This window comes from Oratosquilla oratoria, chromosome 4 (genome assembly GCF_046742065.1).
Source record: "Oratosquilla oratoria isolate Oo_2021 chromosome 4, ASM4674206v1, whole genome shotgun sequence".
Taxonomy (NCBI): Eukaryota; Metazoa; Arthropoda; class Malacostraca; order Stomatopoda; family Squillidae; genus Oratosquilla; species Oratosquilla oratoria.
The window spans coordinates 88,565,174-88,577,673 of NC_134780.1; the positions used below are offsets into that span (position 1 = coordinate 88,565,174).

A 12,500-nucleotide genomic window follows, 5' to 3' on the forward strand; every position below is an offset into this window, starting at 1 on the left:
TGGTGAAAACGTAGAAAATTACGTCATAACCAGCGAAGCCATTTCCTCGATGACGTCACTCTCCGTGTTGCCATTTCCTTAATGACGTTAGGCAAGCTATCGGTACCTAAAGCTCCCTGGGCGGCCCTAGGGCCTCTGTCGAACGACGTAGAATACGGAAAAGAGGAAGACGCGAGAGGAAAGATAGAAACAGAAATAAACAGCTGACGCATATAAAAGCGTTCGATTCAGAGGAAAGAGTAGGAACGAAATGAGGACTAAATATAAAAGAATGTGACGATATATACTGAAAATGGCAAGGGGCAACACATTAGCCAAATAATATTGAAGTTAAAAGCAATGGACAATATGTGTGTGTGTGTGTGTGTGTGTGTGTGTGTGTGTGTGTGTGTGTGTGTGTGTGTGTGTGTGTGTGTGTGTGTGTGTGTGTGTGTGTGTGTGTGTGTGTGTGAGAGATTCACCATGATCTTGGGTCACGTGTTGCACTCGTGATCGACAGCTATTTCCCTCCCGGAAGAGAGCTCAGGGGTCGTCTATGACCGATCTATGGGTAATGCTGTGACCTTACACCCACACACACACACAACTCCCCGCCCACGAGAGTTGGAGTAACGACTCGAAGCGCAGGGATACTGAAATTATTTCAGCCTTGGGCGGGAGTCGAACCCGGACTGCCGTAGTGGCAGGCGAGAACTCTACCAATTGCGCCACGAGGTGTGTGTGTGTGTGTGTGTGTGTGTGTGTGTGTGTGTGTGTGTGTGTGTGTGTGTGTGTGTGTGTGTGTGCGTGCGTGCGTGCGTGTGCGTGTGTGTATTTGGGCGCGAGCGCGCATATGGTTTTGTCAGTGTATAAAAATGATTGGGACGGAGTAAACGTGTTTATATAGATATACTGAACTAGTAAAAGGTACCAGTAGCGTACATACGGTAAGAGAAACTCTACGGGCAGGACAAAAATGTTGTGAGCAAAAAAAGTGAGGTGGGTATGGCTGCGTGGGGAGGAGATGAGGACGTGAGAGAGTGAGTGAAAGTGAGAATGTGAGAGGCGTCACTTGTTTAAAAGTGAATCTGAGGAAGAAACCGAATGAAATGAGATGCAAGTCAGAGGAAGTGTGGAAGATATGGAGGAGGAGGAAGAGGAGGAGGAAGGAGAGGAAGAGGAGAAGGAGGAGGGGTAGAAATAGGAGGTGGGGGGGAAGAAGGGGAGTGGAAGATGGAGGAGGAGGAATAGAAGGGGGAGCGAAGAGGAGGAAGAGGAAGAAGAGGAGGAGAAGTGGGAGGAGAGATGGAGGAAAAAGAGGAAGAGGAAGAGAAGGAGGAGGAGGAGAAGGAGGAAGAAGAGGAAGAGGAGGAGGAGGAGAAGGAGGAGGTGGAGGAGGAGGAGGAGGAGGAGGAGGAGGAGGAGGAGGAGGAGGAGGAGGAGGAGGTGAGCGAGATTGACCGAGCTTTGAGGGCGAGCACAAGTGATAGTTATTTTGTCTTCCGAGGACGTAGCCACTGCGTCAAGTGTTCGGGTGTCTTCGGCTGAAGCGTAACAGTGAAAGGTTCCGCAGACGACCCCGGCGCTCCTAACGGCAGCGTAGCGATGACCTGTAAAGGCTGTATATGTCAGTTTCGTGTTATGTTATCTTGTGCACTGCGCGCGTGCAGTGCACACACGCAAACACGCATACGCGTATAAAACACGTTCTCACATACATGCCCGCGCGCGCGCACACACACACACACACACACACACACACACACACACACACACACACACACACACACACACACACACACACACACACACACACACACACACACACACACACACACACACACACACACACACACACACACACACACACACGCACACACATTATATATATATATATATATATATATATATATATATATATGTATGTGTGTGTGTGTGTGTCTGTGTGTGTGTGTGTGTGTGTGTATTTATGTATGTATGTATACATGTATGTACATGCTTACATATATATTTATGTTCTCGTTCTTTACAAAACGCAGAGTATCTAATTGCCCTGTTTCTTTCCTCCACAGTTTGACCATGTCCTCGAAGCGAAAGTCGCTCCCCTCCAAAGTCCTGGATTCCTTCAGCGGCAACGACACCAACGAAGTCATGGGCGAAGGGGAAGACTCACAACCTTTGATCTCGACTACCGGCTTCGACGAGAACTCCGTCGGGACGTCGGAATACAACTACTGTGGCGATGCAGAAGCCGAGCCCGACCAGAACAATCACAGCCCGAGTCGTCCTCGATGGGCGGAGGCTGAGGCCGTAGCGGACACTTCGGAGGCCGCCGCCAAGCGGTCCAGACGTCAAGGTTCCGCCGATTCGGATCCTGGAGGATCGGCGACGGCCGCGGCCGCTGCGGACTTCGCGCACCATTTCCCGCACTTCAACAACCCTTTCTTCCAAGCCAGACTGAACGAAGCCAGACTTCAGCAGGAGCAAGCCAGAATCATCCAAGAAGCGGCCGCTTTGCGGCATCACCAACAGCAGCAACAGCAACAACAGCAACTTCATCATCATCAACAGCAGCAACAGCACCACCATCAACAGCAACAACAACAGCAGCAACAGCAGCAACACCAACAGCAACAGCAACAGCAACAACAACAGCAGCAACAGCAACAAGCACTTCATCACCATCATCTGGAAGCCAGCCGCGCTTCCCTGTCGCCCATTACAGACCTGGAGCGCGGAGGCGGGGGCGGGGGCGGCGGTGGGGGTGGGGGTCCTCTGTCCCTTCATCCCTTCGCCAACCAAGGCAAGAAGAGCATGGATGATGTCCTGAAACGCCTCACCTCGAAAATGAGCCACAGCGCTATAACAGAGGAGGAGAAGATGAAGTTTGACAGGTAAGTCGCACACTGCCCTTTTTTTCTCTTTTCCTCAAGTTGTCTTTCAAGGCTCTTGGACTTCTCTGCGGCAACTCAGCCGTTCAATGACTTTATACAACTGAATCGCAGTGCAAGGGATTTCCGAGGACTACTTGAGTACGCCAACTTTGAACTCGTTTTGCAATAGCGCCGTTTTAACTTTTAATTATTTATTTATCTATTAATTAATTCGTTTTTTAAGGGGGGGTGGTTCAACGATAGTTTAAGAAGAAGCGGTATCATGGTATGGCTTCACAACTGTTGTGAAATGCACAATATAGTTTCATTTCACAACCCCGCCATGGAAGACTTAGGCGACGCGCGGGTTCGACATTGCGAAAAAGTATGCGAGTACGATTTTTGTACGAGTGAGTGAAAAGTACCTGGTTGGGCCAAAAGTGCCATCATGGACGCTGTTGTCGACGCTGCTTGTGGAGTTTCGAACATACTCCTGAAGAGAGACTGCCACAATTGACAAAATACTAGAGCAAGAACTGACGATCAAAAATTAGCTCGTAAAATTAGTGCTTGACATGTTCTTTTGTGGGAGGGTTGAAAATACACGAGTCTTTGGAATTTCAATATAAAAGGTGTACGAAAAAGACCTGAATAACAGAATTATGTATATATAAGTAGTTTAGCATTTTTCTTCATGCTTGAGGTATGTCGTTGTGCATTTCTAGTGAATGTGCGCCTAATCATCCCCCCCTTTTCGTGGGGAGATGAGTGGGAGGGGGGGGGGAAGAGGGGGGGAGGTTGTAATGGACAGGGCGAGTATTTCTCATGCACCTGAACGATTCAGCGCCAAAAGAGGGTCTTCGTCTCAGCACTCGACGCCCTCCTCAGCGTCCTCCTCTTCCCACCGCTGCCACCAAATGCACATCACTCGCCCTCGCCTTATCCTTCACGTTCTTCTGTCAGCCGCTTCTTTTATCCTTTTTTTCATCATCGTCAATGAAGAAATATAATCACGAGGAGAGAACAAGCACAGAAAAGTTTAGTACATCTTTCTCCCTCCGTGGAGACAGAAGGGTGGTTGTTGTGGCGGCTGGCAGCCAGTTGAGTATCAAGTAAATCTTATTTTATATATCATTGGGACCTCTCGTTCTCTTTCTCCACCATCTTCTCTCTCTGCAACCCCCCATCCCCCCGCTCTCTCTCTCTCTCTCTCTCTCTCTCTCTTTCTCTCTCTTTTCCTCTCTCTCTTCCTCTCTCTCTCTCTCTCTCTCTCTCTCTCTCTCTCTCTCTCTCTCTCTCTCTCTCTCTCTCTCTCTCTCTCTCTCTCTCTCTCTCTCTACCCTTCCTGTACCACTTCTCTCTCCTTCCTTTTTCCCCTCTCACCCCTCCCCTCCCTCTACCCGCTGTCTACCCTTTCTCTACCCGCTGTCTTCCCTCCCTCTAATGGCTCTCTCCCCTCTCTCCCCTTCCCTCTACACCCTCTCTCTCTCCCCCTTTGCCACCCTCTCTTTCTCTTTTTCTATCTCTCCCTCCCTCTCCTCCTTCTCTTCCTACTCCACTCTCTCTTCCCGATCTCACCCGTTCTCCCTCTCCTCTCCTCCTGATGAATCATGAAAAACAACTCTTGTTTTCCAAACCATTTGATCTGAGTAGTATGCTCTTTTTATGTCAACATGATAACAGTCAATCCATGTGACCTCCTTGGTCCCTGGTTCCTCAGCTTACTTGGGAGCTTCTCCCTGTTCACGAAGACTACACGAGGGGTTCTCTATTTGTATTCCCTTACACTTCATACTTATGCAGTACTGTTCCATAAGTTCCCGATGATCACTTACAATCCTAAATGAAATCGTCAGTCACCCATTAACTACCTACAATTTTTGTTTTCGGGAGACTCTTGTGAAAGTATGCTGTCCCTTAAGCGAACCATGGACACGACCGCTGACACTTAAAGTAATCACTTTCATCCTTTCCAGATCTATGTTGGAGGCTCACATGAAGGAAGCGGAGGTCCGAGCCTCGCAAGCCGCGATGGCCGCAGCCGCTGCCGTCACGTCTTCGGGAGGTCTCGTGGACACAGGCGTGCCTCAGCAGCAGCACCCACCGACTTCGGTGGCTCCCTCGATGTGCGTCCCCAACCCGGGGATGGACTCTCTAGCCTCGCTCGGACAGCTGGTGGGCGCAGACCCAGAGGCACTTCGATCCCAAGAAAAGCGAATCACCGAAATTATCGCGCAGTTGCAGAAACTTCGAGACTCGATCCGACAGCAGCAGGAAACGCCGCACGAGAAGGTGAGTACCCGGTGACTTTTCTTGTCTTCTTCTGGAAGGGAACGTCGGGGGTCTTCGAGAACCCTCGTCTCTTGGAGAACGTCCGTGGAGTTGTCTTTAAGCCCATAGACACGCCTTCAGTGTTTTGATATCCTTCGAATACAAACTTTCCAGTTATATGAAATCATTTATGTATTTTTGTTGCGAATTTACTTGAGCTATCTTTATTATCGATAGATTGAACTATATGACCATTTCTTTGGGCAAAAAATATTCCGTTTCCGAACTAATAGCATCGTCTTGCAAACAAATCTGGAGGAAACTAAATAGATAAATGACCATTGTTGCATAAATGTAAAACTAGCCATTAAACATATATAGAAATAATATACTCAAGCATATCACATAACTATCTCAATGTTATGACTGATAGAGCTTAGGAATGATAGAATACATTCGTAACATTTATATTTGATACACATGTTTCTCTATTGGGAAGCAATACAATTACGAATTCTTCAGTATTAGGAGGAAGTAGTTCGGGTATCAAAATTACGGATATCAGAAGCATTTCCAGATATTCGTAAGGCGTTTTTGTTCCAAATATTAGAAATTTCTGTATTCTCGATTCAAAATTGAAAGGGTTATAGGCTATAGTTGGAAGAAAATACGTCCCACACGGAAACACCCGCGGCGAGACGCCTGGACACTCGCTCGGTGCTCAAAACCCCGAAGGCACGAGAAGCTGCACTTGTTCACGTTCCTTGTGTCCCTCATTAAGGTTCCTAATATTCCTGTGACTTATCACACAAAATAGCCAAATCTCCTCATGAGTCTCCTCTCTCTACCACTCTTCCTGCCCTTCCAGATTTATCCCCTCTTATCCCTTTATTTTCTCATCTTTCTTAAGTTCTCTCTCGCTTTTTTTTGTCTTATATTCTAATTCGGTGTACCACTTAGGAATGAGAAGAGGAGAGGTTCTTTTTTGGTTGTTTGTGTTTAAGTTTGGTGTGGTCCTCAAGCTAAAGAAGCTTCTACCTCCCAAGTGTTCATGTTAAAGTAAGGCGCCACTTCTTATTGTTCTTAGTGCTCGGCCTTCAACGTCCTACTCAGTACCATCAACGATGAGGACGAGGGGGACGCGGGACAAGGGTGGGAGAAAAGGCACAGAAAATGGGGGGAGGCTGGGGAGAAAAAGGAGTTTTGGATGAGAATTCTTGTAGCTCATTATTTCAACCAAAACCTTAGTATCTTACTCGTTTCCGTCCATTGAGTTGATGGTGTCCTTGTGTTGTACGGGCGGGTGGTGGAACTTAGTGGTTGTTGTGTTCAGAAGCATATTGCGACATTTTTGTGGAAACTTTGTATAACACTAGGGTTTGTTAAAGTATTCCACAAAGACAGGTATGCAATTGGTTTATGTATGCATGATTATGCATGAATGTGTATAGGTACATAAAAACTAAACCACATGCACAAACACACACACACACACACACACACGCACACACATATATATATATATGTATACAGACACACAGACATATGCATAGCCCCTTAAACCTAATGTATGTGTACATGTTTATATAGGACCACATAGTACGCTGGTGTGTCGTCTGGTTTGGATGACATATTTTCCCCTTTCTACCTCCTCTCATACTTCCTTAAGATTTTATTCATATAAAAGTTGAACAACCACGGCGACATCACATAAACCATTCCGTCTCCTCTGTGTACACGTTCTCGCAGACCTCATCCTAGGAGAAACAACTCAATACTAAACACAACTTCCCTCTTTCCCTATACATCCTCATATATATCTAGATTTATTGACACACATGGGAATACAAATAAATCCCTTTCATTGATCGTTTTTTAATGGTCCACCGCAATACGCTCTGAGAATGCGATAAGAAAAAGGAATAATTTGTCGATTCATTCGTTAAGCTCGTAAAGGAATGCATACTTGGTTCTGCAAGGTCACGTGTTTACCATTTAAATACCCCTGGGCACTCAGTCACTGCGGTCTTTTCCTCCCCTCCTCCTTCCCCACTTATTTCTTTATATTAGTTTACCCAATCATATAATCATCTCTCCACTTTCAAAGATCGCACATACACACACACATACACGCGCGCACACACGCACACACACACACACACACACACACACACACACACACACACACACACACACACACACACACACACACACACACACACACACACACACACACACACACACACACACACACACACACACAGCTTTTTCAGATTTCTTAGCTTCTTTTTCCTTTTGGCTAAGAAATACTTCCTTACTAATCTCTCATGAAATCCATGCATAAATCAACATGAACCGCACAAGACGCATTGTCTGTTATTACCCTTTGACATAGTTCACCTCCATATCCTCCCTCTGCATCCACCTCCTCTTCTCCCACCTCCTCCTCCTCCTCAAGATCCTCACCACCGTCCCTCCAGTGTGTCCTCGTTCTTCTTCTCCTTCTTCCTCCACTTTTTTTCGGCCGGCTGGCCCCGTACCTCTTCGTTCTTCCTTTACGCCGTGGAGAGTGTGGTCGGGGACCAAAACAACACTCGTGTTGGGGGCCGGAAACCTGGGCCGGCCGCATTGTCGGACGCTCTCATCTCGCGGCTCTCCACCACCAGAGGACTCTGGGCTTTAAAGGTTGAATTAAGGACCTCCAGTCTTTCTCGGATTCACTGCAACACAAAGGATTCACATAATACTCGTGTATGACAGTCACTCCGACCTGAATTCCTCGGAAAAGGTAAAATTGAAATGTTTGGGTTTTGGAGAAAGTATTTTGGATGTACGTATTAGAATGTACACAGGATACTGTAGGTACATAAATATCTATATACACACACACACACACACACACACACACACACACACACACACACACACACACACACACACACACACACACACACACACACACACACACACACACACATATTATATACACATATATATGTATGTATATATACATATATATATACATATATATATATATATATATATATATATATATATATATATATATGCATACACATAATTCTTATAAACATTGTGACAGTGTCCAATGAAGAGGGAGAATAAGCATGTTAATCTTCTTGTTCTTGGATGGTATTGAAATGAATGGAACCTATTACGAAATTCCTCGGCTTAGTATAGTAAGCATCACCATTTAAACTCGCCACGTCTTCCAGACCATATGCCCACAAACCTTTCTTCCCTAAATGTCTCTTCTTCTCCACGGCATACAACAGGCACTAGCTTGGGTCTCCCGAAGAAGAGGAAGAAGAAGAAGAAGAAGAAGAGGAGGAGGAGGAGGAGGAGGAGGAGGACAACCTCGAGAGTGTCTTACTTAGCTCTTCGGTCGATTATTCAGGTTCCATCTTGAAGGACAAGCTCAGGAAGACCTCGAGTGTTTTTCTTCGGCCGTGGTGAGGCCTCAAAGAGGGGCTGATCTCGTGGGGGGGGGGGAGTCTTCACGAACTTGCGTTGTTCTGGCTCAGGTTCGTTGTCCACCTGAACTTTTGATGACTTTGTCACACATCTCTTGTTATTTTTCCTTCTGTATCTCCTAATTCTGCAGCTTCTGTTCTATCCATTTCACTGTTTATTCTTTTGATTCTTCTTCTTTTGCCTCCTCTTCCTCTTCCACTTCATCGTCTTCTACTTCTACTTTTTCTCTTCCTCTTCTTTTTTTCCCTCCCTCGTCCTCCACCTCCTTCACCACCTCCTTATCCTCATCCGCTTCACTGCTTTCGCTGTTTATTCCTTTTATTCTTATTTTTCTGCCTCCTCTTCCTCTTCCACTTCATCGTCTTCTACCTCTACTTCTACTTCTTCCTGTTCTTTTTTTCCTCCCTCGTCCTCCACCTCCTCCACCACCACTTTATCCTCACCCACTTCCACCTCCGCCTCCACATTCCCATTTTCTTGCACAGCCCGAGAGGCATTTTCTTTTTCGAAAATGTTTCCTCCCGTTCTTTGTCAGTGAAATGCGCCTCCCCTCACCGTCTTCCTTGCTAAGGATTACGTCTTCTTCCATTCTGAGAGCTTCCACTACGCGCACCTCTCTCCTCTTCAAGATAACCTTATGATATTCCAATTTTCATTTTTCCTTGTTGACAAGCCTCTGAGGAAATTGTCAATACTCACCGAGCCAGTCTTCTAGAATGATGTCTAGGGTCTTTGATAACGAAAGCGCGGAAGAAGTCAAATTAGAAATTGTAGTATGGACAAAATAATCCTTTTCAATGGATATTAGCCATGTTAAGATTTCTTAAGTCCGGTGGCTCGCTATACAGATTATTAATTATTTATTTATTTATTTTTAAATGCGCTAAACTATTATATTTAACTTCAGGAGGAGAGTTTGGCTTTGTATATCAATGTTTGATATCCTTTCTCAGGAATGAACCCATTATCACCTCTCAACACACACACACACACACACACACACACACACACACACACACACACACACACACACACACACACACACACACACACACACACACACACACACACACACACACACACACACACACACACACACACACACACACACACACACACACACACACACACACACACACACACGCACACACCAAAATCTACTTCATTTCTCTTTGATATGAAACTAAACTATTTCATTTAACTTTAGGAGGAGATTTTGGCTTTGTATATCAATGTTTGGTATCCTTTCTCAAGAATAGAACCATTACCACCTCACCCCCCAAAATCTACTTCATTTCTCTATGGTACGAGAAGAATTTAATTCCTCAAGAAAATGAATCTTTACTTTATCATTCTAGATCTCTTTGTCTGTATTCACAGTCAGACAAAGTGGACATTGTGTGACAGCTTCTTCCTCTGTGGCCTCTCGTTCCTCCTTTGATTCTTTTTTCTCCTCCACTTCCCTTTCTTCGCCGTCTTTTTTCTTCTCTTCAGAACGCGCACGACTCGGTGGCGCGGCTGGTAGAGCGCTGGACTGGGAAGTACGGTGGTGCTCGCAGTACCCAGTTCGAATCCTGCCCAGGGCCGAAATTATTTCGGTATCGCTGCGCTTCGGGTCGTTACTCTGACTCTCGTTGGGTGTGTGTGTGTGTGTGTGTGAAAGGTCATAGCATTACCCATAGATCGGTCATACGAGCTCTGAGCTCTCTTCCGGGAGGGAAATAGCTGTCGACCACGAGTCCAACACGTGATCCAAAGACCAAGGTGAATACACACACACACACACACACACACACACACACACACACACACACACACACACACACACACACACACACACACACACACACACACACACACACACACACACATTCATTTCCATCCTCTTCCCTTCCTCTCTCTCCCTTATTTCTCCCATTCTCTCCCTCGTTCTCTTCCTCCCAGCCTTCAACCTCCCTGTTTTCTTCTCCCTTCTCCCTCTCTCCATCCTTCCTCTTTTTCCTCTCTTCCCTTCCCCTTTCCCTCTCTCTGTCTCTCTTTCATCCCTCTGCCTTTCTTGTCCCTATCGTCACCAATGCTCATGTTGCTATTGCTGTAGCTCCTGTCCTTTACTTGAGTTGACTACTTAAACGCCAAGTGGGGATCCTTGGTGATAGCGTCCCGGCTACAATCGTACGATTCCATGGTAATGCTTGGTCGGCTTCCTCCTCTTCACTGATATCACAATCTGGCCTTCACATTTTACCCAAAGTCTTCTTCGTTAATTAATCAGATCCCACGATTCTTTTGCGCCCCCTGGATGGTACTTAGGTGTGTTCGTCTGGAGTATTATACTCAGAAGTATGATACGACTATACTCACGTTAGGGGGGAGAAGTGGGGGGAAGGGGGGAGGAGGAGGAAGGGGGGAGGGGGGGGGCGAGCCTCGGTCGAACTGCTTTCAAATTTTTTGGTGGATTGAAATGTCAATGTGAGATCTTAACACGAAACGTCTTAATAAGAAAACTGCTTATCTATTGCTGGGTTGGATTACCTAATTATTTTCTCGTATTCTGATGCTTGGTCGGCATTTTGAAACTCGACTCACGTTTCCGAGGATTCTCGAAAATGCTTATTATGCATACATGCAAACATGAAGAAATATATGAATACTTCTTTCTATAATGGTTCATAACCTGATCTGAACACATGGCTAATATATATATAAATGACACAAACAATATATATATATATATATATATATATATATATATATATATATATATATATATATATGTATATATATATATATATATATATATATACATGTGTGTGTGTGTGTGTGTGTGTGAGCGTGTTTGTCTATATATATATATATATATATATGTAGTGTGTATGTGTGTGTGTGTGTGTGTGTGTATGTGTGTGTGTGTTTGTGCTTGTGTGTGTGTGTGTGTGTGTTTATGTGTGTGTGTGCTTGTGTGTGTGTGTGTGCGTGTGCGCGGGGGAACGCGTTAGCGTGAGAATTTCTACAAAGGCGTCGTACCCGAGAACACAATCGGTACGTACCATCCATCATGTTTTCAACTTCGCCGAAAAAAGTCATCTTCCTTGTCCCTCCCCACCCATCTCTCGGGCTCCTCCTCCCCCTTCTCTCCCCTCCCCCCCTCCCCCCCTCCCTCTGTCTGAGACCAATTGTCACTGGTCTCCCTTCAGGTTCGAGACGTGACACCGGTTGTTCCCCTTGCGTCGTCTGCGAGCTATTGTCGAGGACCCTGTCTCAACACAACGCTGACCACCTGCACGTTGACGGGATACCCCGGTTCCCCTTCCACCTTTCTCTAGCCCATACTCGGGTCCCCACACACACACTAACCCCTCCTCCCCCTCCCCCTCCGCCTCCCTCCCACCATCCCATGACCAGTAAGGCAAATATCCATTACCCATAATACACCTCTCTCGCACCATTTTTGCACACTTCTGCAAATGCTCATATGCTCCCTTTGCCTCGAGTCTTCTCTTCGGGTGACGCTCTTCTTTCTCCACCGCCCGCCCTCCCCTTTGCCCATCCCCTTTCTTTACATTCTCAGAGAGCCCTCGACAACCCCACCCGATCACTGTGTCGTGATACGGTAGTTGATATCATGGGCAGAGGGGGGACTGATTGATGGGGAAGGCTGTTAAAGTCCTCCGATGGAGATTCTGTGACATTCACTCTGGGGACCTCAAGCGATGGGGAAAGACTGTTATAAACGGTATTCTTAAACAAAAATTTGGGGTCCGGAAAATTATACCGTAATACCAAACGGCCGTGTGGTGACAGAGAATACGGTTGACATTTTTATTCTAGGGCCTTGGGTCGTTTAGCATTCATGAATTAGGTCGTTTGACTGGACAATGTGTTTTC

General features: G+C 46.0%; 1 protein-coding gene across 2 annotated transcripts in view; it reads left to right on the top strand.

Annotated features, from left to right (window-relative positions):
- Positions 1-12,500, top strand: part of LOC143025027 (uncharacterized) — a 311,509-nt gene that overhangs the window by 152,991 nt on the left and 146,018 nt on the right. For both annotated transcript variants that reach the window (XM_076184638.1, XM_076184637.1), the window contains exons 2-3: positions 2,052-2,873; positions 4,829-5,144. In XM_076184638.1, the coding sequence (XP_076040753.1) occupies positions 2,059-2,873; positions 4,829-5,144 (1,131 nt within the window). In that variant the 5' untranslated portion in view covers positions 2,052-2,058. The remainder of the gene's footprint in view (positions 1-2,051; positions 2,874-4,828; positions 5,145-12,500) is intronic.